Source organism: Toxotes jaculatrix, chromosome 22 (assembly GCF_017976425.1).
Source record: "Toxotes jaculatrix isolate fToxJac2 chromosome 22, fToxJac2.pri, whole genome shotgun sequence".
In the NCBI taxonomy this organism is placed as follows: Eukaryota; Metazoa; Chordata; class Actinopteri; family Toxotidae; genus Toxotes; species Toxotes jaculatrix.
Genome location: NC_054415.1, coordinates 11,578,309 through 11,603,666, shown reverse-complemented (window position 1 = coordinate 11,603,666; position 25,358 = coordinate 11,578,309). Strand labels below are relative to the sequence as shown.

Sequence of the window (25,358 nt, the reverse complement as noted above, 5' to 3'; positions counted from 1 at the left end):
ATCAACAATGACCAAGGACTACAACTTTTTAAGCAGCATTTTTACATTGTTATATCAGTAGCTGTACTTGTAAACAACTAGTAAAGAATAACTTAAGAATCTTTACGTAAGAATAAGTAAAGAATCTGAATACTTCTTCCACCGCTGACCTCAATATGTGTTCTCATCTCACCTAACGTTTTATAACTGTCATTTTCATTTCATTAAGCTTCGTCTTTTGTCAGTTTCTGAAAACCCAAGGAGAAGGAACCTTTCTAAATTTGGTGCTTCATTCAGACCTTCACATCTTTTAGCTCACTCAGAAAGTTCTTCCAAAGTCAGACTATACAAGGGTTACATACACTTGTGCATTATCAATGAAACACTTACCTGCCAGCTGAATAAAAGAGGGATTGTATGACTATCCCAGAGGGAAGTGGCCCTCCTCACTTTACCTGCCACTCTGTCTTCTCTTCTGTAGTAATGGTTGGCCCTGTGGTCACTCCAAACAATAAGACAGGCCTCTGTAGACAGGACCCTGGTCATACACACCCTGAGTCTTACCGTCTTCCAGAAATGCACACACTCACTCATAAAATTCTCCTCTCTGTGGCCCTCTGTCGCACTCCCACTAGCATCAGTATCAATATTTCTTCACTGCTTTTTATTTTCGCTCTTTTGCTTTTATTCTTCAGGTATCAGGCTCAAGTCCAGCTTCACTGTCATTTCAACACATATGCTTTACGCACAAGCAGGGTAACGACATGTTGTTCTTAATTGACCTCATGTAGAATAAATGTAGAACATGTAGAATAAATGTAGACTAAAAATGAATAGATACAAAGTCACAAGGGTCAGAGTGAGCAGCAGCAGCAGCAAGATGTTTGTTTGTTTTTGTTGTTTGTTGAAGGAAATATTTGGCAACCAAATATCGAATTAAACATAAACACAAACACTAAATGAGCTTGAACAGAAACAGCAGGGATCCAAAACTGACTAAATCCATGGCGAAGTGGGAATCCTGATTTTTGCTGCTTTTTCCCCCTCTGATTAACCTTAGTGCTCGGTAATTTAAAATCTAGCCTAAAGCATGATACCACACTGGAGGAACACACACAGGGACAAAAACTGTGCTGAAGTTGATTTTAAATGTATTTAGAGCCATTTCTCTGACAAACTGTGGGCATCTTCGCCCTCCATAGGCCTCCTGCTTCCCTATTTTGATGGACTGCACCATGACCTGATTCTTGTCATCAGTCTTTTCTTGTTCTCTGTCAGATCTTACATTGTAATCTACAGTTCAAAGTTTCCTGTCCTTGCCATGTAGTCTTTAAATTTATTCTGCAGTCACATACCTACATCATGCACACTATCGCAGCACTTAGGGAGGAATTGCATGCAAGAATACTTGTATAGCTTGAAGCAGTTATCACCAATCACTGCTGCAGTCATGTTCAGTCATACACATATAATATGAAAAGAGCTGTAAAACTTTAAAAGCTCTGGAGTTCCAGTGGTTCATCATATTCTATCTGTGTAATTGTTACATCAGTTTAAATCTGCTCGTTTATCATCTTACATCACCCTGCCGCACCGTCACCTTTTCACCTTGTCTGGAGTCGGCTAGTCCCACGTCAGGCCGGTTTGTTTTGGAGGGATGAGACTAGTCAGACAGCCAACGCAGCAGTTTAAAGACGCTGTGACATTGCTGTACTCCTTCTCACTCTGCATTCCACGTTCTCTTTTCCTCCTTTGTTCACCTTTAGCCTCCCACCCTCTCCGTCTCTCATGCACTCCCTCTTACTTCTCCCTCCTCTCCCTGTCGACTCCTCCCCACGTACCCCCATCGCCCTTTCTCCCCCGATGCTCCCTCTCAACCCCCGCCCTTCCCCCACTTTCTCCCCTCCCTTTGATCAGCAGCGCTTGTCAGTCAGAGTCTCGCCTGTCTCAGCCAATATGGCTGCCCTGACACAAGGGGGGAGGAGGACCTAGAATAACAATGGAGGAGAAGAGGTAGAGACAAGTTTGACGGAGTCACCTTGACTCCCATGACAAACTTTATTTTGCAAATCATAATGATGAGAAATCCTTGAGCTGATGCCGCAGCGGTGGATGGATGGAGCAGGAGGGAGGGATAGAGCAGCAAAGAGAGAAATGAGTGACAAAAGAGAGCAGAAGGTACTGGGATGGGAGAGAGATGTTAAAGTTTCAGGCTGTAGCATTTATTTTCATTTACAAAAGGTTGAATTTTGTATAACGCAGTGTGAGAAAGTTTGTGATAAACAGGACTACATCTAACAGTTATTGCCATCATCAGTCAATCTGGTGATTATTTTTCTCACACAAGTGCTTGGAGTTTGCTGTTGTAAACATTTAAAGGAGAAAATGTGCTTATTGACTTTTTTTTTTTTTTTTTTTAAAGTCAGATGAGAAGATTGATGCTGTCTCAGCTTCCAGTGGCTGGGCTAGTTTTCTCTGCCTTCAGCCTTTAAGCTAAGCTAAACTAATATCTTCCTCTAGCTGTAGCTCCACAGTTAATGGAGAGACATGATTATAAAATATTATAATATTAAAATTATAAAATACACACGTTTTGATTGTGCATCATAATCCCAGTGTGTAATGTTCCCTTTAATGTGTTTTAGATGTCCATGACAAAATTAAAGAGCATTACTGTGGTGAATTTTCACTTTGTCATGCTAGTGATTGAGATGTATTTAAATAAAAGTGAGCATTTTCTTTTCTTTTTACTTTTTTTTTCTTGTTTCTTCTGCCATTTTCAGCTGTCAGCAAACGAGTGAGTCAAATACACCGTCATTAGTTAGGCTACATTCCTGCTGCAGCCAGTGGACTGGCTGTCCATTGGCTGTCCATGTTGGATCACCATGGAAATGATTGGTGGCAAATCAAGATTACTTGTTAACAGAAGCTGTTTCTGATAAAGATAAATCACTTTCTAATTTGTGAAATATTCTTCACAGTCATATTAATGAGAAAGTGAGAGAAGAGGGTGTGACAGACATTTGCTGAATGAGACTGAAGGAGGTGACAGATTGTGAGAGCACAGGATAGATGGAGGGGTGATTGAGAGAGAGGGAGGGGGGGAGTACAAAGAGGAATAGTGGATTTCAGAGTTTCACTCTCCCTGAGAGTTCACTGGTGCCTTCAGCCGCAACTCTCTCTCTCTCTCTCTCTCTCACACACACACACACACACACAAACATAAACTCATAGAAGAAAGGAAATTAAAACTGTACAAATCTTTGAGGACTGATAAACATTGTGCTCCCGTATGCCACTCGTATACTCAGTCATCTGTGTGTGTGTGTGTGTGTGTGTTTGTGTGTGTTTGCTTGCTTCAGTTGTTTGGATTGAAGCTGCAAGGTTAGACCAACAAGCCAATCACCTGCCAGTTTACAACTCGCATCACGCCATGCTTCGCTGTTCACAAACACCCCTCTTTTTTTTCTTTTCTCACCACACTCCATCCTCCCTCTTTCACATTCTCTGTCCCCCCCCCCCTCACTCACACACAAACACGTTTGGAAAAATCTGAAAATCGTTGGGAGGGAAAACAAGAGGAAACCGAAACAACAGGAGACGCACACGAAGGCGCAGAGAGGATCAATCTGTCTAGAAAACCCAAAACACAGTAGAAACAACAATGCTGTAAAGGAGGAGACCACTTTTTTATTTTTTATAACATCATCCCTGTGTTAAAATCTGTCTATCCACTATTAATCTGTTTATTCCATCCTTTCTTCCTGGAGAGAAATTCAATTATCACAGCAGAAAGGCAGTTTCTGTTCATTCCTGCAGAGTTATGGCTCACTGTTATACACAAATGAGTATGGTGGTTAAAGAGCAGCACTTACAGTTGGTTACAATACCAAGACAAAGTAGAAAGGACTAATACTACACCCTCTGTCTAATTGGAAATTAGTACACAGATGTGCTAAACATGGTTGAATTATTGGAACATGTGTGTAGCCCTGGGCTCTTTATTAACCCACTAAGAAGACTACAGAGTATATCATAGAATATCATAGAGCATACGTGTGTGGGTCTGTTTCCTAAAGCCGGGGTAGTAAAATTTTAGCATGTTTGAATGCTGCATACTATCAAAGGAGAGCACTCTTGTGGAATAATTCACAAATTCATGTTATTACTAAGAGTGTGAGTGTTTTTGCCTCTCATGCACATCTGGGTGGCACAAACACACACACACTGAAGAGTGCACACTTTGATTCCATGAATTTTAAGCTAAAGTAACATATGTGGGGAACGAAACCCCCTGACAAGTATGCCAGAGTGCATTCAGAAAATCTCACATTTTAAGATGCACTCTGGATATTGTATCCCACCTTTAAAGGAGCATGCTCTCCTAAGTCCCTTGCATTCAAATGCCGTGGTAATTATCCTCCCTGTGATATGGCTCTGGAGAAAAAAATGAATAGAACAAGGAACATCTCATCTTTTGTCTTTCCCCCTCTTTAATTCCCCTGCTCATTGCCAAGTCATAAAAAAAAAAGTGATCTGCCAAACATAACGAGGGGCTGTAATAAAAAGCCGTATAAAGAAGAGGGGATTTGTATCTTTGTCTCTGTCACCTTGCAAATGTAAATGTCTGGATTGTGACAGAAAATGTTTTATATTCATTTCTCTTTATTTTTTCATTCCTTGTCCCTTTTTTTGTGAAAATGGCAGAAAAAAAAGGTTCTAAATCGTTATTAAAATGAAAGGCGATGAAAATCCATAGCTATAGATATTCTGAATGTACTGAGAAGCTGTCTTTACGTCGTTAAGCTTCTATTTGAATATAACATAGCTGTGATGGAGGTCTCATTTGATTTATGGCTGTGAAATGTTAAACTTGGTGTAAATCAGCAGCTGTCCACAGCGTTTTTCATCTCTTCTTCTCTCTCTCTCTCTCTCTCTCTCTCTCTCTCTTTCACCAGGCTGAACCAGAGGGCTTCTCCCATTTCCACCTCTACGTGTGTGCAGCCTTCCTGGTGAGGTGGAGGAAAGAGATTCTGGAGGAGAGGGATTTTCAGGTAACGTGCACGTGAGACACAGGGGGTGCTGTAAGCCTCTGTGAAGTGAGAAACAGATTGGCATCACACACATACAATAAAGATATACACACTGTTTTCATACCCAGGTGGTCACACTGATGGTGGTATACTGTACATAGCCTCATGTTTATGTAAATTAATCTCAGTTGTCCCAGTTGCATAGAAAAAAAAACACACACACACATTAAAACAGTCCACCAGGCTGTTGTTGTGGAGTTGTTCATGGCCTACATCCCTCTCCACTACCTCGCTGGTCATTAACTGTGAGGTTCAAAAGTCGTTGTGAGTGCATTAGTAGATGACAGTAAACAGCTGCCAGAAGGTGACTTTGGTTGCCAGCTCACTGGGGGGACCTGGCTTCTTAACAGTACAACACAGTCGAATATCATCACATACAAACATCATCCTTGCTCTTTGGCTGCTCTCTCCTTTTCTCTGTTTTACCTTTTTTTTTGTATACAGTTTTTTTTCCATCATTGCTTTACCTTGCATCTCATTTGCTGTGTCCTTATTTCTGTACAGTGTGATCATATGCATGTTGATTTTTTATTATTTTCGTTTTATTTACAGTGCCCACTGAGTCTGTATTATCTTCATTACCTCACAAGCACACACATTTACACAAATACACAAATTTAAGAGCACTTATCTCCCAGCTCCATATAGTTTTACCTACTGGCTGGTTTTCCATACAGACTACCAAGTGCTGTGCCAAGGGCAAAATATCCATCCTCATGAAGATGAGAGAAATAGAGGAAGCGTAAAGAAAGGCAATCAGGGTAGGAATGACAGGGTAGAAGTAAGAATAGATTAAATTTTAGAGCAATATAAATATATGTGGAGACCACATTTATGGTCTAGCACACTTTTGTGTAATGCTGTTCCCCTATGCTATTATCACAAAGACACAATTTTATTCTGAGCAAAGTTACAGATGATTAATTAAAACTGACAGCATCAGGCTGGAGTCTGAACACGCTGGAGGCTTAACAGCAATAACTACCCTTCAAAATGGACACGGCAAACCAAAGGACTGCTGTATCACTGGTTTCCAGATAAATGAAAGTGAACCTGTCCTCCAGAGGTTGATCTTGTCTTTAGATGACACTGGATGTGTGTACTCTAGGAACGAAATCTAGACAGAGAACATTTGTTAAAGGTATATGTATTGTTTTATTTAACTGTAGTAAGTTGTAGTAAGTTACAATGAGTAAAAATGTTTTGTTTTTTTTTTTACTTTTTTGAAGCTTTTGAGCTTAAAATCTGAAAGTAGTTTCCCACAGTGTAAGTAGAGAATTTGTGTGAATGACACCTTGGATCATAGTAGCAGTCCTTGAGAATATTGCCACTGTGCTGGATTTTATTTATTAAGACGACTGCAGAGTTATATTTTTTCCTTGCTTGAATGTGGAATGGCTCTTAGCTCTTCAGAGGTCCTGCGCATTTGAGTTTTACTGTAACTCCCCTCAGGTGGTTATTTTGAAGAAAAGAGGAATGAAAACCAATGCAATTACAGCTAATACAAGGGGGCTGAAATTACATAACGTGCGTTCTTGACAGTGACATTCAAGCCCTGCGCTCCACCTTTTCTGTGACTCCCACTGTGCAACAAATCAGAAAAAGTCTTCAACAGCAACGCTAGTCAGAGGGTTTGGGTTCTAAAGAACCTGTGTTTTAGATGAAGGCCAGCTGATTAAAGCTGATTCACCCACTGAGTGAGACACTGGAGGCTGTCGGAGTTTGAAGATGAGACATCAACTTAACATCTATTCTTACTTTCATACTTTTCTTAGCCTCTCAAACCCTCTCCCCTTTTCTCTCAGTCAACTTCAAGCTCAAATAAGATTGCTACTTTTTTTTTACATTTCAGATTGACCTTAAAGATTTGTCTTTTTAATGGATTTCTGTATCGTTTTGAACTACAGTATGTGTGCAGAAAAACCTTGAAAACCTTTGTTTAGTTACAGTGTGTCCACTCTTGCGATGAAATGTTTTTTTAAATCCTTGCATTTATGGAAATCGTTGTCATTTGAATAAGACTAAGCAGGCATACTGAGAGCAGATAAAGGCTGTGGGGAAGTAACAATGGCGGATTGAAAAATCATAATGATTTAAGTTCCTAAATACCATCGACTTTATTACAGCTTGGTCGGCTTCAGTTTTTGCATGATCAGAATGTGTGAACCTACAAGTATGAGAGACTTTTGACTTCACATGGCTTTATTGTGAAAAAAAAAACTCTTCTTTAATCTCTGAGCTTATAATTTCCTCCCCTCTGCTTGTTATGCATGCTAGCTGTGTCAGTCTGTCGGTCAGTCGGTCAGTCGACCGCTGTGGGACAGCAGGTTGAAACTGTCCCTCATCCAGTGAAATAGCTCAACATGTATTAGACAGAACAACATTTTGCACAACATTCATGGTCCACAGACGAAGAATTCCAATAACTTTGGTGATCCCTTGACTTTTTTTTTTTCTGTAGCACCACCATGAAATTTATCTAATTCTAATCATCCTCAGCTGACCTTTGTGTCTAGTGATAATGAGCTAACATCCTCCCAATAAAATACAAAACTGTGAGCATGTTACCATGCTGATGTTAACATTTAGCTCAAAGCACCACTGTGAGTGCAGCCTAACAGAGCTGTCAGCAAAGCCTTAGATTTTTAGTTAGGTTTTAAAACATTTTTCTGCTGTTGGACAAATAATTGAAAACCAAGTCCGCAGTGGGTATCTGCAACACGTACTCAGTCATACACCCTACAGTCTGTTAAAAACTTTTCTGCAGTAGTAGTTCTGAAATGAAGAAACCCCAGGAGTACCTACTCTTCATGGAGACTGCAAGAAACTTTAGAAAATACTCGCCCTGCTGTGGCAATATGGTAAAAGACTTTGTAGATGCCATGAATTCCTAAATAGTTCCCTCAACTGCAGTAAGAACTAGGCCTTCATTTAAAGCAGGCTTATATTAGAGACAGGCACTTATTTCTAATTCTCCCATATTTTAAATTGCAGTAATATTTCTCCCTGTTTTCTTTTCTACTCCAGTTTTAAATTTCTTTTGCTCCCACTTGCTGCTAATGGATATTCAATACTTCATCTATGTTTGCCTGTTGTCGTGATAAATTCACTATCGTGTACATCCCTTATAGCGCTAATGTCATCGATACAACAGCAGTCACACCATACACCTTGTTTCTCTTGTCACTCTCAGGAGTCTGGTCTCCTCCACACACATGGAGAAGCACACACGTACTCATAAGCAGACACAGCCAAATGTCATCCTGGCATTTTCCCCTGCCCGGTATACAGCAAATGAGCTCTCATCGCCTATTTGTTTATGTCTTCATGGGAAGTCTGTTGTCTGTACTTAATGGAACACAGATGTCCTGTGTGTATGTGCATGTGCATGTGTGTGTGTGTGTGTGTGTGTGTGTGTGTGTGTGTGTGTGTGTGTGTGTGTGTGTGTGTGTGTGTGTGTGTGTGTGTGTGTGTGTGAGTCGCCTGGCTCAGTTTGTCTGGATTTATATATATTTATACATTCAGATTAAAAGTGTGCATTTGTGTTGAAGTTACACTAAGACTTTATAAATGTTTCTTTGAATTAGAACAAACAAACAAACAAACATGTCTGTGGTTCTTAAAAAGGCATTTGTCTGGTGGCACAGGGCTGTGGCTTTCAGAGAAAATTGTTCATTTTCTCCAATTGATCTACCAAATATAATGCAGTTTACTAAGTATTTTTCTGATGCAGATAAGTGTCAGTGGGGAGAGAGAAAAGTATTTCTTCTCTTCTCAGCTTTAGTGGTTTAATTCCAAGAGATTTCTGCCTCTGATCCACTGAGCCTCAGAGTTCAAACGTGGGCCTGCCAGGTTCTTAAGGGCCTGTTGAACAGCTCTTATCTCCACATGCTTTACCCAGAAACCCTCACAGCATCCTCTCATGTCTGCCTTTCTTTCTCTTTCAGTCTTTCTCTATGTGGCTCCGTCTGTTTCAAGTCACTAATTCCTAGCTGCATTGTTTCTGCCATTATATTTTTCTCTGCTGCTAAGTTTCATAATTTGTTTTGTTTCTGTTTCACCAGGGATCTCTTTCACTCATTCATGTTCTTTTTTCCTCCATTTTTCACTCCATATGTTGGTTCATCATTGATATCATGAGTAGAGGGGCTGGTGGGGAGTGTGTTGGTCAGATGGTCCACCAGTTTGGTCCAGAACAAAGACTGAAATATCTCAGCAACTGTATGATGCATCTCTATGAAATATTGTACAGGTATTTATGATCCCCAGAGGATGAAGCCTCCTGGTCATAAATGTTCCTGGTCCCCAGAAGATGGCGGTTTATTACGGCTTGTTAGGGCAGTGCAATATCACACTTGTCAAAAACAAAACATTGTTTTATATTATCCTATTACAGATGTCGGCCTAACCTTTTTAGCTTAAAACATGCATGCACACAAACAACACGTGCTCCCAGCAATATAATAAAGGTTTCCAACCTGTTCTCATCAATCTGCTCATTATTACACTGAATTACTTCTCCAGTTGCTCCAGGTCTGGAGTATAACTAGACTTGTAGCAGCTAGTTAACACAGCACAACATTAACAGCTTGTTGTTTTGTTTAATATCTATAAATAATTGTTTTTCATTTATTTGTACTTTGCTGAGATGGAAGCCTGTTTATCCCTGAAATAAATGAACATTATAAATTAAATAATAACTTCATAATATCATAGTACTTTCAAATCATTATACTTTGTGAAATAGCTCACCACTTCTCAAAGCTGCAGAGATGTTAATTTGAAAAGCTCGCAAGTTCAAACTCACAAATGCAAACATGAGAGTTAAAAAAAAAAGTTTTTCTTTTGAGGTCACTTTAATATGCATAACCCTCTAATTCTGCTCAGTCACTGCAGTGTAGTCACTCACTGTAGAAAAAAAGCGTGAGCTAATTGCAGTCACTGTAAAGTGTAGAGCGCGAGGAGCAGCGGTGTGTGACAAACTGCTGGCGAGTTACATGCTTGGGGACCTGAAAGGGAACACAAATGATTGATTCACTTTAATAGTTTTAATTAAAAAATGCATGCAGAAAGTAATTTAAAAAGGATAATTCATGCATTGTTATCAAACATAGTAAGGAGAGTAACTGTGAATCTCCTCCCCTGGTCGTGGGATTGGATTGGTTAAGCCGCTAAATGAAAAGCAGGAGGAGTATGGCATTCCCCAAGCAATCTGCCTTCCACCGTTCCACTCCAGCTAGCACACTACTGCTAACTGCAGGCCTGGACTGCATGGATAAGTCAGTGCTTGCACACACTTGCATTTTTATGCACTTTCTGTCACTCAGAGCCTCGCAGGACAACATAAACATGCACATAAACAATTCTTTCTCACACTGTACCGTTTAATGCACACACTCATGCATCACCTGTCACACATGTTCACTTTTGATCACACACCAGCGGAGAGATATTATGCAGGTATGTGTTTGCGCTGCTGTTTTTAGGACATGCCAGCACAGTCAGCACCGTTCCCATTAGTCTGTATTACCTGCAGACACCCAACAGGGCTACAGCAGAACTTACTCTCTGGTTTGTAAGCCCACATATGTGGAGCAGTGTGACTGTGGCTCTGTACCTGGGCCTGGAAATTTGACAATGGGCCAGTCTGAACTATCTGAAATCATCCCCTCAAAGTTCAGATGAAGCAAATTACCATGTTTTTCTGTAATATTTTGAAACAAGCCAATAACCACTACCCAGAAATTCAGGGAAATGGGGGTTCTTGTTAGGTTTTGGCACAAATGTCAACTTGTCATGTATGCCATGAAGAAGTTGACATTTATATGCCATGAAGAAGTTTGAAAGACTCAGTTGCCATATTTCCTGGTGCTTGAGCAGGGATCCTTCTCTAGCCTTTTGCTTTTAAATCTGTTCAAATAAGGCCTGTACGTTTTCCACAAATTCTTCAGCGTATATGATACAGCTTCAGCTCATAGCTTTGAAGCTGGCAGTGATGTAGTGCATGGAGCAGAAACCCTACATTGCAGTTTTTTTTCTTGACTTTCACTGTGTAGATCCAGAGTTTTGAAAAGGCACATACATACTGTGTACACACACTTTCATCTCTGCCTGTGCTGTGTCTGAATCTCTTCAGGTGTATTTAGATGTACAACTTCTGTTGACATGTTTTCTTTCAACCTTTTATACATCAGAACGTACAGTATATATGACGCCCTCTTCTCTTGGTAATGTGAATATAAAAAGTCAATTTTCCCACAGCAAAGCATATCTACATATTGTGTAGAAACATTAGTCCTTGAATTTACTAAAAGGTGATTATAGAAACAGCTGAGTGCTTCATTATGCATGAGACCTACCTTATTAATGTTGTAGTCTGTACATTTTCCCATCATGCTCATGTATATATTCTGCCTACTGTATTTACTGCAATATTTACTCAATCAATCAATCATTTAAAAAAAAGGCAGCATGAAAGTTAATCTACAGATTTCCAACGACATGTTCCCATCTGTGTCCATTCACAACAAAACCAAGAGCATTATTTTCAAGCATGGATTTCTCAGTCATCAGCGTAACCACCTGATCACAGACATCTAATACTGTTTCCTTGAGATTTCAGATTAAGCCTTGCTGAATAGCCCACGCTCTGAGGATCCCCATCGTGATTGTTAATGTAAGACCGAACGTTTGTGTGAATGCAAAGCTGTTAGTTCTGTGTAAGTGGAATCTCACTGTCACTACAGTTTGGGTTTTTTTCCAAAAATATTTGCAGAAGAGCTGTAGTGAGGGTGGCAAGTGAGAAGTGGAAGAGTGAAAGAGGGAGACAAAGATTTGTTTTCAGCGTAATTAATGGTGTGTGAAAAACTGTGGACCTTTGCAAATGTCAGCATCTGTCCTCAGATCAGTTACGTGTAGAGAGCGCCTTGGGTTAGGCAGCCTTAGCAATAAAGGAAAGGAGGGCACTCCAGAGGAACCAGGGTGTTCTGGAAATGTCAGCACTATTTCAATCACCGTGACTGGGAACACAACTTTGTTTAGGATTAATTTTATATTGCAGAGAGGATGAAAACCTCAAATTCTGGCAAGAAATGTTTTTAACTCAGTGATTATATATATTTTATTTGAGGAACAATATGCAAGCAGCCTACAGTTGCATAATTTTTGTGTGCGCATTGTTGAATGAATTAGAAACTGCAGCATCCATGCATCCAATGTACTACATGCCAAATAACACTGTTTGTAAAGCTGAGAACACTACTTGGAATAAAAGAAGAACTAAGGTACTATACAGAGAGACAAGTAAGGAGGTGCACCTCTGTGTTGTGTTCAGCTGTGATGGCAAAGTATAAAAGGGAAAAAAATCAGGACATGTGGCGATAAATGCAATCAGCTTACTTTCTGCGTGATATCAGTAGAACATATTCATGTTGTGTAAATAGAATAAGTGTCCTTTTAACTGTGTGCCAGCGTCTGAACTCGTTTGCCTATAGATAGATCAGCTTCTGTTTTTTAAGAGGCCATAGCTGCAGTTCAGTGTCAGTATTCTCCACTACAACAATGAAGGTTTGTTTTTGTTTTGATTTTTTGTTGTTTTTAATTTATGACACTGATTTCCACTTTGTGGCTTTGATATATCTTGATAATTGTGCTTTCCCTGCCACTTTCCTTTATAATAACGAAAGAAAAACACCCATAATCCCCCCTCCCCCTCTCTAATTAGAGTGTTAATTTACCCTATTATTTTGCTTGGAGACAAACTTCACAATGATCTCTTTTAAAAAGTTTATTTTTGGAAAAACAAAACTCAAATCCATTCAGTCTAATTATCAGAACAAAGTGTGTCCCTGTCAGGACGCCAGGACAAATGCTTGAAAATTGGAACTCGCACTATTTAATCGGGACATCTGGTCACTCTAGATGTTTTACTCTGCCAACACAAATGCTGTAAACAATGTAGTCCATAGGGCCCTCTACTGGAAAATGGCACTTTTTCTGTATTTACCGCCTTTTGCATGCACAGTCCCTTTTCTGTTATGTGATATTTAAAAAAAAAAAAAAAAAATTATCATTCGATCATTCTATCAAATTGAGCCACCAGTGTCACCATGAACACCACTAGCATCAAAAACTGATCATAGAGATGAGTAAACACCTCTCTAAATTAGTGTCAACAAATTTAACCTGCACAAAGATGTTTCCAATAAACTGGCAACAATGTATTTTAAAATTGAAATGACATTAGGACAGGGCTTTGTAAAGAAGGTGACTAGTTAATTTTTTTAGAGTACAATATTAATAATAATTAATTTGAATTTGGGTATTGTGTCCATACATGTGGGAGCTCTGATAAGCTCATTCAATGAGTAAATGAGTTTCTTTGCTTTGTTTTTCCTTCTTCTTTTAACCTATAGTATATATGTGTGTGCATGAGCAATAGCAAGTCCCCATTGAGATCACCACCTTGCAATTTCCAGTAAAGAGCCGATGCTCTCCTCTGATTAATTCCAAACTTTTCACCCATTCATCATGACAAGACCTCCTCATCTTCTCCCTCAGAAGTTTATTCCCAAACTTGGCTGGTATCGAGCAGACCCTCTCAGGGGTTTGAAGCTTCTCTGATGGATGGCACTGTGGTCAATAGTGCTGAAAAAGAGACAAGGCCACCCCCGGTAAACAACTTTTAATAATCACCCCGCTGATTGAGTGCCATGCCCGATGTGGTGTATGAATCTGTTTGTGCCAAAACAAGAGGAGAAGAGAAAAAAAAAATGAGAGGAAAACAGAGGACTTAATATGGTGAAAGTAATTATGTAGCCTTCCACCCCATCCTGCCTTTGATTCCATGACATCCTTCTTTCATTGCTCTCCTTCCTCCTACATGCTCTCCATCACTGACAACTAAAGTTCGCTTTAAGGCTAACTTGCGTGGGCTTGTATGCTGAATTATTGTGCTGCACGATTTTGATGACCAAAGCTGCTTGGAAAGTCGGCAGTGATCAGTCATGGTGTGGCGTTGCATAGACAAAACAGTGAGTGTGTGTGTTTGTGCTGAAATATGTGCACAAACACAGTTGTATGTTAGCTGTGCAACTGAGAGGTGTTGTAGCTCTGTTGATCTCTGCGTGCAAGCAGAGGTCTGCCATTGCCAGGAGTCTCTGAAAAAGCATTTATCTGCTCAAAACAATCGTGTGTGAGGTGATTAGTTTGCCGTCTGACTGTCATTACCGACATTATCACTGGCTGAGGTTTATCCAGGGGAGAGAGGGAAATAGAGATAGGAAGAGTCAGAGTTTTATGGCTTTTTTGCCCTGAGATAACAGAATAACAGGAGTTGCTCTGTCAGCCCATAAGCCAACTGCATGCCCCCCTGCTCAACTCTGTTAAGACACAAAAATGCCAAATAAACAGCAAAATCGACCCACTCGTAAGGAATAAACAGACTGCAGCAGGAGGAGGGGGGCAAATAGATTTTTAAGAGAAAGAGAAGAAAGGAGATTTGAGGAATGGGCTGGGTCACGAATTGAGACATAAATATTGAATTTTAAATTTAAATGCTCTTATATGCAGCCAAAGTGAGAACTGAGGCGCTCCTGCTCTCTCTCTTTTTTCAGGGATCATGAGCTCTTGATTAGGGTGGCATTAACCTGTCTGAACTTGGCAGTGGGTGAAGGCTGGAGCTAAACTGTTAAGGCTCTATTTTAATTTTGTCGAATTTAATATGTTAAAGTTCATGGGGCCTCTGCGTGGTAAAGTATGCTCATCATATTGCCAGTTTTGTAGAGCCGTAGACAGCATGGTACTCCACAAGCGGGGATGTACAACATAAATGTATTGCAGTGGATGGGTCATACATTTCTGAAGTAGTTTTGCTCATGTTTGGAACGGTACAAAAAGAAAAACGTTTGCCAAATTTTGGGCGATAATGGTTGATGCCGAGGGGGCATACGGTTAAATATTGACGGCTCTTGAACTTTGAAGTTGTATGTACTGAAAAGTGAAACAAGCCAAGCGGAGTGAAATATCACTGTAAATGCTCCAATACACAGAAGAAGCACAGACAACTGTTTTAGTACTTAGATTGCTTCTGGCTGCATTTTTTTTCAAAGGTTGTGAACTTGTCATTGGGCTGACATTGACTGGTACGGAATGGGTGAAAGGCTAAAGCCTGCTCCCTGTGAGTGTAAACTGTGGAGAGCGATGAGATCCAAGTTCTTTTTCTCATACCAGAATAACTATTTGCATTTTAGTTTAAATAAAATCCATTAAAACAAATCTTTCTGTGAGGTATCAGCAGAGGTTGGAGTAGCCAAATGATAACCTCAACACATACACCCACACTTGTGGTTTTATGTGTCCTGAAAGCTTTCAGCCAATCTATCATCCATTTTCTCAAGCTTTAATCTTATTCACACTCCCACAGTATTTAAATTACCAAAGGTTCTACCCACATCCCACATGTCGCCTTATCTTTTTCCTTCAGTAAATGACAGAGCAGGATTTTGTGAATTACTTTGCTTTCCACAGTTCAGGACTGATACTGACCTAATGCACATTAAGCACGTTGGAAATGCCTGAATGTCAAAGGAGAAAATGGTCCGGATTTATTTACACACTCATTTCTTTTCCTTCCAGTAGTTTTCCGGGCTTGGTTAAAAGTTACAGACAGCAAAAGCACATAACTGGGCCAAATTAAAGTCTTAGCTTCGTTAGTGCAACTCTAGTATTAAAACAGTAACAGACTCATAGATATACAGTTGGACATTTTGGGAAATGTGCTTATTCACTTTGTTGCCAAGCGTGAGATGAGAAGATTGATACCTGTACAAAACCGAAATGAACAACATTACGAATTGTGGTTTTACAGGAGATTACGTGACAGACTGTTTCACAGCTGGGAGCAGTACCTTCCTGGATTCTCCATGGGTTGCCTGGCAACCAATCCAGGTTTTTGTATGGATTAAACAAACCTGATATGTTAATGAGTGAGCTTTAGAAGTATTAATACATGGATTTTATTATTTTCGAACTGAGCCCGGCTAGTTGTTTCCCCTGTTCCCTGTCTTTATGCTATGCTAAGCTATAAGGCTTATGGCAGTAGTTTCATATTTACAGACATGAAAGTGGTATCAATCTTCTCTTCTAATGCTCTGCAAGAAAGCGAATAAACATATTTACTACGATGTCAAACAATTTCTTTAAACTACTTAAGGTGTTTTGCATTTTCCTACAAAATGGGTTCTTGCTGAGAAAAGGTTCTTCTTGCAGTTCCTCTGTGAACTGCATGTAAACAAATCCACATCATGTTGATTAGTTGCAACAAAGAATCACTTAAAAAAATAACAAACAATTTGCTAAACATGTTTGTTTGGCAACAGAAATACCACATTATCCATAGAAACAACATCACAAGCAGTCTATATTAATCCACTAGGCTTTTTACCGGCTTTTTACAAGACAGCTTGGCTGTGCCATCCTATGTTAGCTCTTACCTCCACATGCTACAGTGCCCCACTCCTACATTAGCACCCACTGTTTGCCAGAGTGCCCATTTTGTGTAATTATACGAACTACAGCAAGCTAATGGCCCCGACAGAGCAGTGCCTAGGCCCATTACACCTCAGGGTGCTGCAAAACACCATTACCACCACCAGCAACCTGGAGAGCCTGTGCTCGTGGGTGACAGTCTGTGTGTGTATCTGCATTTTCCTGTGTGTTCATGTAGATGTGTTGGTTGAGGGAGGTCGAAGGTGTAATGATACATGTCAAAGAAACACAACAGCTACTACAGATGATTGCCATTTTTAGCCACAAACGTGTGTCTGTTAGTAAGTTTGTGCGCACCACACCTGTCGTCGCTCCCCCATTAATTTCTCCAGGGCTTTAGCTGCTCGCTGCTGGTGGCTGTAGTCGACACTGCAGGAAAGACAGCGAGGCACCTCCAACGACTTTGGCCACTCAGTATACTCACTTCACTTAGCACCGTCTCATTCTGCCAGCAAATAGACTGTTTGGTTCTCAGGAAGAGTGAGCTTTAATTGTGTGTTTATCTGTGTGTATATGTGTCGTCTGTGTACGATGTGAAGCCACCATTACTGCTGATAGCTTCAGTCAGTGTCTTAGTTGTATTTGAGCTAATATTTCTCTCTGACTCAATTTGAGATTTCAGCTCTTATATCTAATACTTGTTCATAACTCACATACATAGCATTCATCCAACTCAGTGTTCACTAATATGACTCTAAACTTTCCTAGTAAAGCAGATTTTGAAATGTGGTGTCTTCATGTTAGTCAGCCCTGCTTAGCGTCAGGTTTTTGTTTGGCTTTTGTTTTATTTACTCCATACCGGCTTTTAAGTTTCTGATTCTACACCGAACACATCTGGCTGTATAAATGTGAAGTGGAAACGGGGATAGACTGTATTAAATCTTGTCACCCCCATTCAGATCCAGGTTAAAATAATAACTATACACTCAGTGAATAAATTTCACTTGGCAGTGGCCTTGGCTTTCTGTGTAACCATTACATGATCCCATTCTCTTTTTGAAGAAAGAGCCTTAGCACTGACTCTATTGACAATCTGCTTTCCCCTCAGTATCAATAGCCATTAACCACTTAAGCCTTGCCAAGCGTAGGAGATGGAGTGCTAATTGCGTTTTTTTTTCCTTTCTTTTTTTTTTTTGTAGCGTACTGTATTACTGTATACAGTAATGGTGGATCAATGTGTTTGTTAGTATTGTTGGATAAATGGATATTCATGCCTGAATAACCACAAGCACCCACACACACAAAAAGGCTAGCTACATAAATACCATACACACTGATAGCAAATACACACTCACACACAAATCCTCTTTTTCTGTCTGCTCTGTACCTCCAATTTACTACATCATCTCTTACACTGATTCCTTCCTATAACACAGAGACACACACTGTAGTAAACAGCCATACATCATACCACACACATTTGTTACATCTCGCTCGTTACCGATGGCTTAGACAGTCTTCACTACCCCCAAAAACACATGCGCAGCATACATTTAATTTCATGGACTGCACAGATTCCCTTTTTCTCTCATGCAAACGTGCACACTCATTCACGCAGGCACTCGTGGCCTCTCAGCGTGAAGTGGTGCCACCTGTGTGGAGTGGAGTGAGTGCAGCATTCCCCCCTGACAGCGAGATGTATGCAATTAAACCGTATTAAAGTCATTAGCCCAACAGAAGTGATAGCCAGCAGATGGTTACCGTGCAGAAATATGCTCTTAATGAAGCTCCTCAGTCACTATGGATGTGTACTTGTGTGGCGGAGCATGCATGAGTACACTCATGTGTATGTTGTGTGTATGTTTGTTTGGGTGTGTTGCCTAACGGCAGTGACACTCGAAGCAGCACTTGATTAGACAGTGGTTGGTCCTTCTCCTGTAGGATAGCAATTAGTGCCTATTGTTGATTTATAAAGATATGGTATCACATGGTAAATTTCCCACCCCCTACTTATCTGTCTCTCTGCTGTGGAGGCTAAAGCAGGCTGCAAGGAGGACATCTGAAATGAGTCAGGGGTCACTGTAGAGATTCTTGAATTGTTTCAGTTTTTAGAGCTTCAAAATGAGCCCCATCTCCAAATAATCCCCAAAGCGATGGCAGCTGATGTTTTTAATATGACTAGTTAAATTTGAAGTAGCTGTCTTTCGTTTATTGGTATAATTGGGGTGCAAACGACCAGAGAGTAAAAACTCAACGGGTAGTACAGTGTCCTCTGCACTCTGTCATCTGAATCAAGACATGGAGGCACATACAAGAAGGAGATATATATATGTATTATACGCTAAAACTGATATAAATAACTGATAATGAACTAAATACTCTAAGAATTTGTTTTAATATGGTTTTTCCACAAAGAAAAAGTTTTTCCCTGCATATATTTCCTTTCCATTCTGTAGTTTATGTGTACTATATGTGCAACTTTATGTTTATGCTAACTGTAAGTTATATTTGGACCATGACTGGTTTCCAGACTAGTTGTGATTTCTCAAAATCATCTTGTACATCAACTCAAATTAAAGTTAACTAACAGAGAAACTTCCCTCCTTCAGGAGATGAATAAAAAAAAAACAGCCTTTTAGTTTCAAACACCGCACGTACATTTTTCTACAATGTGAAGGTCAAACATTCAAGTAAAGTAAAAAATAACCCAGATACATTTTTGAGTGGAGAGGGACTTTAGATGTCAGTAAGCATTTAAGTTAGTTACATACCTGCCGTTGTCAATAGTATTAGGCAGAATTTCCTCATTCCTGGTATTAAAGGTTTGGTTTAAAGCAAAAATATAATTGGGATCATCAGCAGCATCCCAATTATCTGGTTCAGTAACTGTCAGGCCTTCAGAATTCATTTAACATGACTCTTTTAGTCCAGCAATGCTCCTTAGCATATATTAATATCATTACAAGTCATGTGTAGCCAGGATACAGCACAGGGAAGCTTCCTGTTTGCCTGAAGAGCCTGGGGCAGTGAAGTCCAGTAGAGGAGGTACATGGTGTCTCGCCCCAGGCATCCAGGACCCCTGGGGTGATGCACAGAAAACATATTGTACACACACATCAGTACATAGATTCACATGAACTGCGCTCTCTATGGCTGAGTAACACATGAACTACATGTTATTAAATCAGCTGCAGTATGAAAAGCGCTCCGATGGCTTTTTTCCCCCTTTTTTTTCTTAATAATTTATTTATCTTTTACCTGTTTTCTCTTTGCTCTGTTTCAATCAGCAAATAGTTATTGCTGATTTGTTTTCAGCCTAACGTGCCCCACAGGTGTTCAGCAGGACATCTGCAGTTCAGATATTAGTTGATTTTTTTTTTTGGCATCTGATTGTTTTCATGTGAGCAGACATAAGATAAACAAAGACACAACACACGCACCCTCCCCTGCAGTCCGTTAGCTGTGAGCGAAATGGTTGGATTTCAGATGTGTGTGTGTGTGAATGGGGGAGTGGGTGAGTGATGAAAGGAGAGAGCTGATAGTGATGCTCTATTGAATACAGATGAGAGAAAGGCAAGCTGAATCCTGATCAGGCTGCCCTTCTCTCTTTCTTCTGCTCTCACTCTCTCTCTCTCTCTCTCTCTCTCTCTCTCTCTCTCTCTCTCTCTCTCTCTCTCTCTCTCTCTCTCTCCATCCCTCAGAGTGGAAATACTTCAGAGAAGTGTGTCTTTCTGAACCAAAGGGGGGAAGTCATTAGGTCAACCTTTCAAAGTCAAGGTCCAGGTCTTCTCAAAGGAGCATCTAATATAGTGGTTTTATTTAATGTAGAGTTAACATGCAGCTGGATTTTCATGATTGTAATACGGAGCAGTATTTTAGACAGAATCTGATCATGAACTGAGAGGTTGTTTTTTTTTCCATGCTTGACGACACTGGACAAAGGTCAAATTTGTTCGCATTTTTAGCAGAGCTCTCGCTCCTTGTGAATTTTTTTTTAAATACTCCAACAGGGTTTCAGCACATTTCAACGGCCTAAGGCTCACAAAAGTCAGCCACCGCAGTAATCACCAGCTACTCTCTTAGTGAGGCTAAGAAAAACAACAAATTTCCAAATTTGCTGCATCTCAAAACTGATATTCAGCTGGGTTTACCTATTAGTTATTCAGGAGACAGAGGTGAAACACATCCTCAGCCTAATCTGTATAATCTGGCCAGGAATGGCAGCTTTGAGCTTCATTAGTTGAAGAAAACTTGCACTTTTCCACCCTCAGTCAGAATACAAATGCTTTTTGTTGAAAAGTCATCGGGGTCGTCTCACCGGCTCATTAAAAACAAGCTAGGAAGGAAAAAATTAATGGAGCCAAACACCTTCAATTTAATTTGTAGGAGGGTAAAATAATACAAAGCGCCTCACTGTTGTAAATATACCCACTTAAAGTTTTGTGCAGTTTGACTTTCTCAGCAGTTGTGGAAAGATGAGAGTGGAATGTGCATAGAAATTTGGAAGCACTTCGACACGCTGATGAAATAGAGGTTAAATATAAGGCTACAGCACAGACTCATTACAATTATATTCAAAGGCTTGAATCAGTGTTAAAATACTTTTTGTTACGGAGTCGCATCCTTCGAGAGACCAGCAAACTGCTCAAGAGTCAGATGAGTGTAGACACCAGAAGACCCAACGTGATTTGTCCGTCGATGTGATTATCAACACCATGATTGGTTGTAAACCCTGTTGTCACGGCAATGATTTCAGCCTTGATGATGAGAACTCCCCGGGACACTGATCCGCGGCATGCACGTACATGCACACGCACACACACACAGAATCAGTCTGTCTCACTACTAACCAGTCTCATTCCCCTTTGAGAGAGAGGCATTAGTCGGCAAGATTGAACTTGCGTATGTGTGTGTGTTGCTGTTGTCTGTCTTCGTACTTGCACAGTAATGTACAGAACAGGAATCTGGGGAAAGGATTGAACTTCTCTCAATTGTACTTGACACTTTATCCTTTCTTTCCCTTTTTCCCCCCATACACCGACCCGCCTCTTTATCTTTTTTCTCCTTCTCTCTCGCAGCTGTTATTAAACCACTTTGACTGAGTTAATAACATCTCTGTCACACAAACACACTGGCAGAGGCAGAAAGCAAGTGTAACTGTGCCTGTCTGCCACGCTAACATTACACTCGCACATACCAGATCCCAAAGGGTATACTTTGTAGGATCCAAAATGCAGCTACAGCCTGGAATAATATTTTATGCTGTACTTGCATTTAGGTGGTTGTACGTAGCTTTGTAGTTTTCAAATAAATCTCACATTTGGTCTTAACATGTGATCTGTATCTGGACCCAGTATAGAGGTAATGATCACAGCCTTTGTACTGGGTGTTGTCTTCTGAGTCCAGTAAAGACTTGAGGCTGGAATAGTTTTTCACCGTAACTGAACAAACCGTACAACTGAACCAGAGAAATGTGTTATATATTCCTATCATACATTCAGATGGTGCAGTTTTTAAAAGCACTCTGTGATATTTTCTTACAAGGAAACATATCAATAGCTGCAACACAGTCAGCAACATTACATGCTGGTGAGTATTCAGCCCTTAGCACTTCTGCTTCTTCAATCTGCTGCTGTATTGGCTGTACTTATTCTCCTATACCAGTTAAGGGGTTATCTGCTGCTTTTTGCCAGACTTTCTGGAGATAGAAGGATGAGACATAATTGACCTCTTAAGTTGCATGTTTTTTTTTTTGTTTGTTTTTTTAAGCACCCTGCTAAACTGCAGACTTTGCATTTACAACTGGCCGAGAGTCAATGACAGTGCAAACCATTCTACCTCCCAGTGTAAATTAGGTCTTGATATTAATACCAGTATTTGAATTTTCTCTGAATTTTTTCCTTCTCTTGTGGACATTGCCTACCTGTGTTTCAGGAGCATCTGCTTCGTGTTATATCACTCTCAGATCCAAGTAGCGCTTCCACTCCTGTTTCATGTGGCTTATTTCTTCTTTATTACTTTGAGAAAGCCCTAAGTGGTTCTTTGTCAGGTGCAGAAGAATTAAAATGCCAATGAAAGAGTCTGACCTAAACCCACGCTGTTGAGATTGAAAATTAGCTTGCTGGGTTCTGCATAGATACCATGCTCTGTAGTGTAATAAAATACGTCACGCTCTCTACCCTCTTTACACCTGCAGATTTATCTTTGCCTTTACTGTCTTCTTGCATCCGTATTTTTCATTTCTCCTCTTCTGATCAATATTTTCTGTTCTTCCTTATCTCTAAAACAGTTCCCGCTTTTTCCATTTTCCTCTGTCTCTTTGCGCATTTTGTATTTCTTGGTCTCTCTTCTAAATGTTTTGTTTTCCTTTTTTTTTTTTTTTCAACAGGGGCTAATGATCCTCCTGCAGAACCTTCCCACAATGCACTGGGGCAACGAGGAAGTGAGCGTTCTGCTGGCTGAAGCCTATAGGTTGAAGTTTGCCTTTGCCGACGCGCCCAACCACTACAAGAGATGATGAGCGTGGCTCTCTGCAGCTGTTCCCCTTCTCCTTCTCCTCTTCCTCCTCCTCCACCTCCTCTTCTTCCTCATTTCCCTTCCCCACAGCCATCTGCTGAACTTACAGGCCTCTATCCCCACATGGAAGGACCTCCTCTTTTCTTAACCTCCCTTTCCCAAATTGCCCAATGGGCCTTTCAGCTACTAAGAGATTCGAATCAACCAATGACTTGGGGGCGTGCGGTGTAGCATTCTAACATGTTGATGTGGAGCCTTTTTTTAAATTATTTTTCTCTGATCAGCTCTGAAACGTGCACTCCTGCAGTCCAGTGCGGAGCCCTCTTCTTCATCACTGAAGGCCACAACTTTCTCTTGGAGTTTTGTCTGCTCAAGCTGACGCCTCAAAGTACAACCTCAGGCCTGATGCAGGACCACGAGCTGTTGCTCAGCACCGCCTGGGGTGTAGTCTGGCTCAGAAAAATGTTCTTTTCTGCTTACTGTTATTTCCAATACCATGGCAATACATTGTTCTTTGTTCCCTGAGGCAAAAATGTGACCTTTTTTTTTTTCAGTTAGCAAAGGAAAAGAAAGATGGCAAAAGGGCACTGTGCTAGATGGTTTACATATCTGAGCCCCTCTCCTGGTCACAACACAACCTGAAGGAAGATGACCTCTCCTGTTTTTTCTTTGTTCGCTCTCCTGCTTCGTGCCAGGAGAGACACAGATTGTTTTTCCTATATGAGCGCACCAGAATTTTACAGAGAGAGAGAGAGAGTGAGAGAGATTGTCGGTCGATGAGGGGAAGCATCACGTCTCCCTCCTTCCACAAACCAAGCACACCAGCTCAATAGCCCCGGCTTTATCCCGTCCTCCCACTCCGCACGCCAACATCACAGCGTTTGAGTGTAACAGTAAAAAGCTGCAGGTCAGGAGAGTCAAACATACGCAGACAAACGTCAAAGAAAGTAATAAGAAAGAAAGATAATAATTAGCCATTAGGAGTAAGAAAGCTACTTATTAGGTTTTACTCAGACCTGTCTGTATATGAAGGGCCATATGTTATCTATTAACTCCTCCTAAGACTACCTCAGAGCACACATTAACACACATGTAGTGAGAACTGGAAATCCTCTCATCAAGGCATTAATAGACCAAAAACATATTGATGTGTATATTGTGACAGGGAAAAAAAAAAAAAACACAGCAGGAAGTCGTCAAAATAAACTACTTGAAAGTCAGTTCAGACATTGAATTCTCCTCATGGAAGCTAAATTTGTGAAATTGCGAAGTAAATATCAAAATGATCAGTTTTGGCTTAATTAAGACACGTCGTTTCTCACCCATTCCTCTCCTCCTGTCTTACGGGCTCGGACTTAATGAGTATAGAAAAAAAAGGCACAGTCTAGTACGTTGTCCATTGGTTTGGTGTTGGTGGGCATTGTCTTTGACAATTGGCAGAGAATAGACTTCACAGGACTTTGTCTGTTTTCCATGTGGAGGCACTCTTTTGATAGTTTGGTGATTCCAGCAGCACAGATGAAATGTGTTTAGTAAATGTGCAATAGTTCACAGAATAAGTTCAAATAAAGAGAAATATTTCATTACACATTCTCTGGACGTAGTTCCACCTCAAAAATACTCAACTTACATCGGTCTGTGTCCAGATGAGCATTAGTGAGTGACTCTTATTAATATATCACCCATACGTTTCCTATAAACATATGAAAATAGTGCATGTTGTATTTTGTTTTTGCAGCGAGTGTAATTACACATGCTTGATCCATATTGGTTCTCTTAAATGAATCATGTGTAATCAGCACTGGGCTGCTGCAAAATTAACAAAATATTGTAACTTGTTATTCTGCCCTGCTTCCCAATTAATGCAGTGAGAATCCTCAGAGATGTTGGAGAACATCCTGGAGTTTTACTGGACACGCTGACGAAAACAAAGTTGTCCCTTCACTCAGCTTCAGGACGATCGTGGATCATCTCTCTCCGTGCCGTCATGTAAAAAACACAAGGAAAACCAGGGCACAGCTCTGTGCACCATCGCCTTCTTCTCCAACTGGTTTTCCAAAAGCAGTTTTCTTCTTCTTTTTTTTCCTTTTTTTTAAAAAATGCGTTATAATTCCAGGGGGGACAGACCCTCTGCTGTAAATAAAAAAAAATGATGGAGTAAAGCAGAGTCGTGGCTTTAAAATGATTTGGTTACGCTGAGTTTTGGTGGGAGAAATCCATTTTTAATGTCATTTCCCACACTGCTCCTCTCGAATGTGACAGCTTAACATAACCTTTAATGTA

The 25,358-nt window shown here is 40.4% G+C and overlaps 1 protein-coding gene across 2 annotated transcripts in view; it reads left to right on the top strand.

The window, feature by feature from the left end:
• The window catches only part of tbc1d22a (TBC1 domain family, member 22a), a 107,385-nt gene extending 83,074 nt beyond the window's left edge, over positions 1–24,311 (top strand). For both annotated transcript variants that reach the window (XM_041029950.1, XM_041029952.1), the window contains exons 13-14: positions 4,938–5,033; positions 22,948–24,311. In XM_041029950.1, the coding sequence (XP_040885884.1) occupies positions 4,938–5,033; positions 22,948–23,076 (225 nt within the window). In that variant the 3' untranslated portion in view covers positions 23,077–24,311. The remainder of the gene's footprint in view (positions 1–4,937; positions 5,034–22,947) is intronic.
• The last annotated feature ends 1,047 nt before the right edge of the window (positions 24,312–25,358 follow it).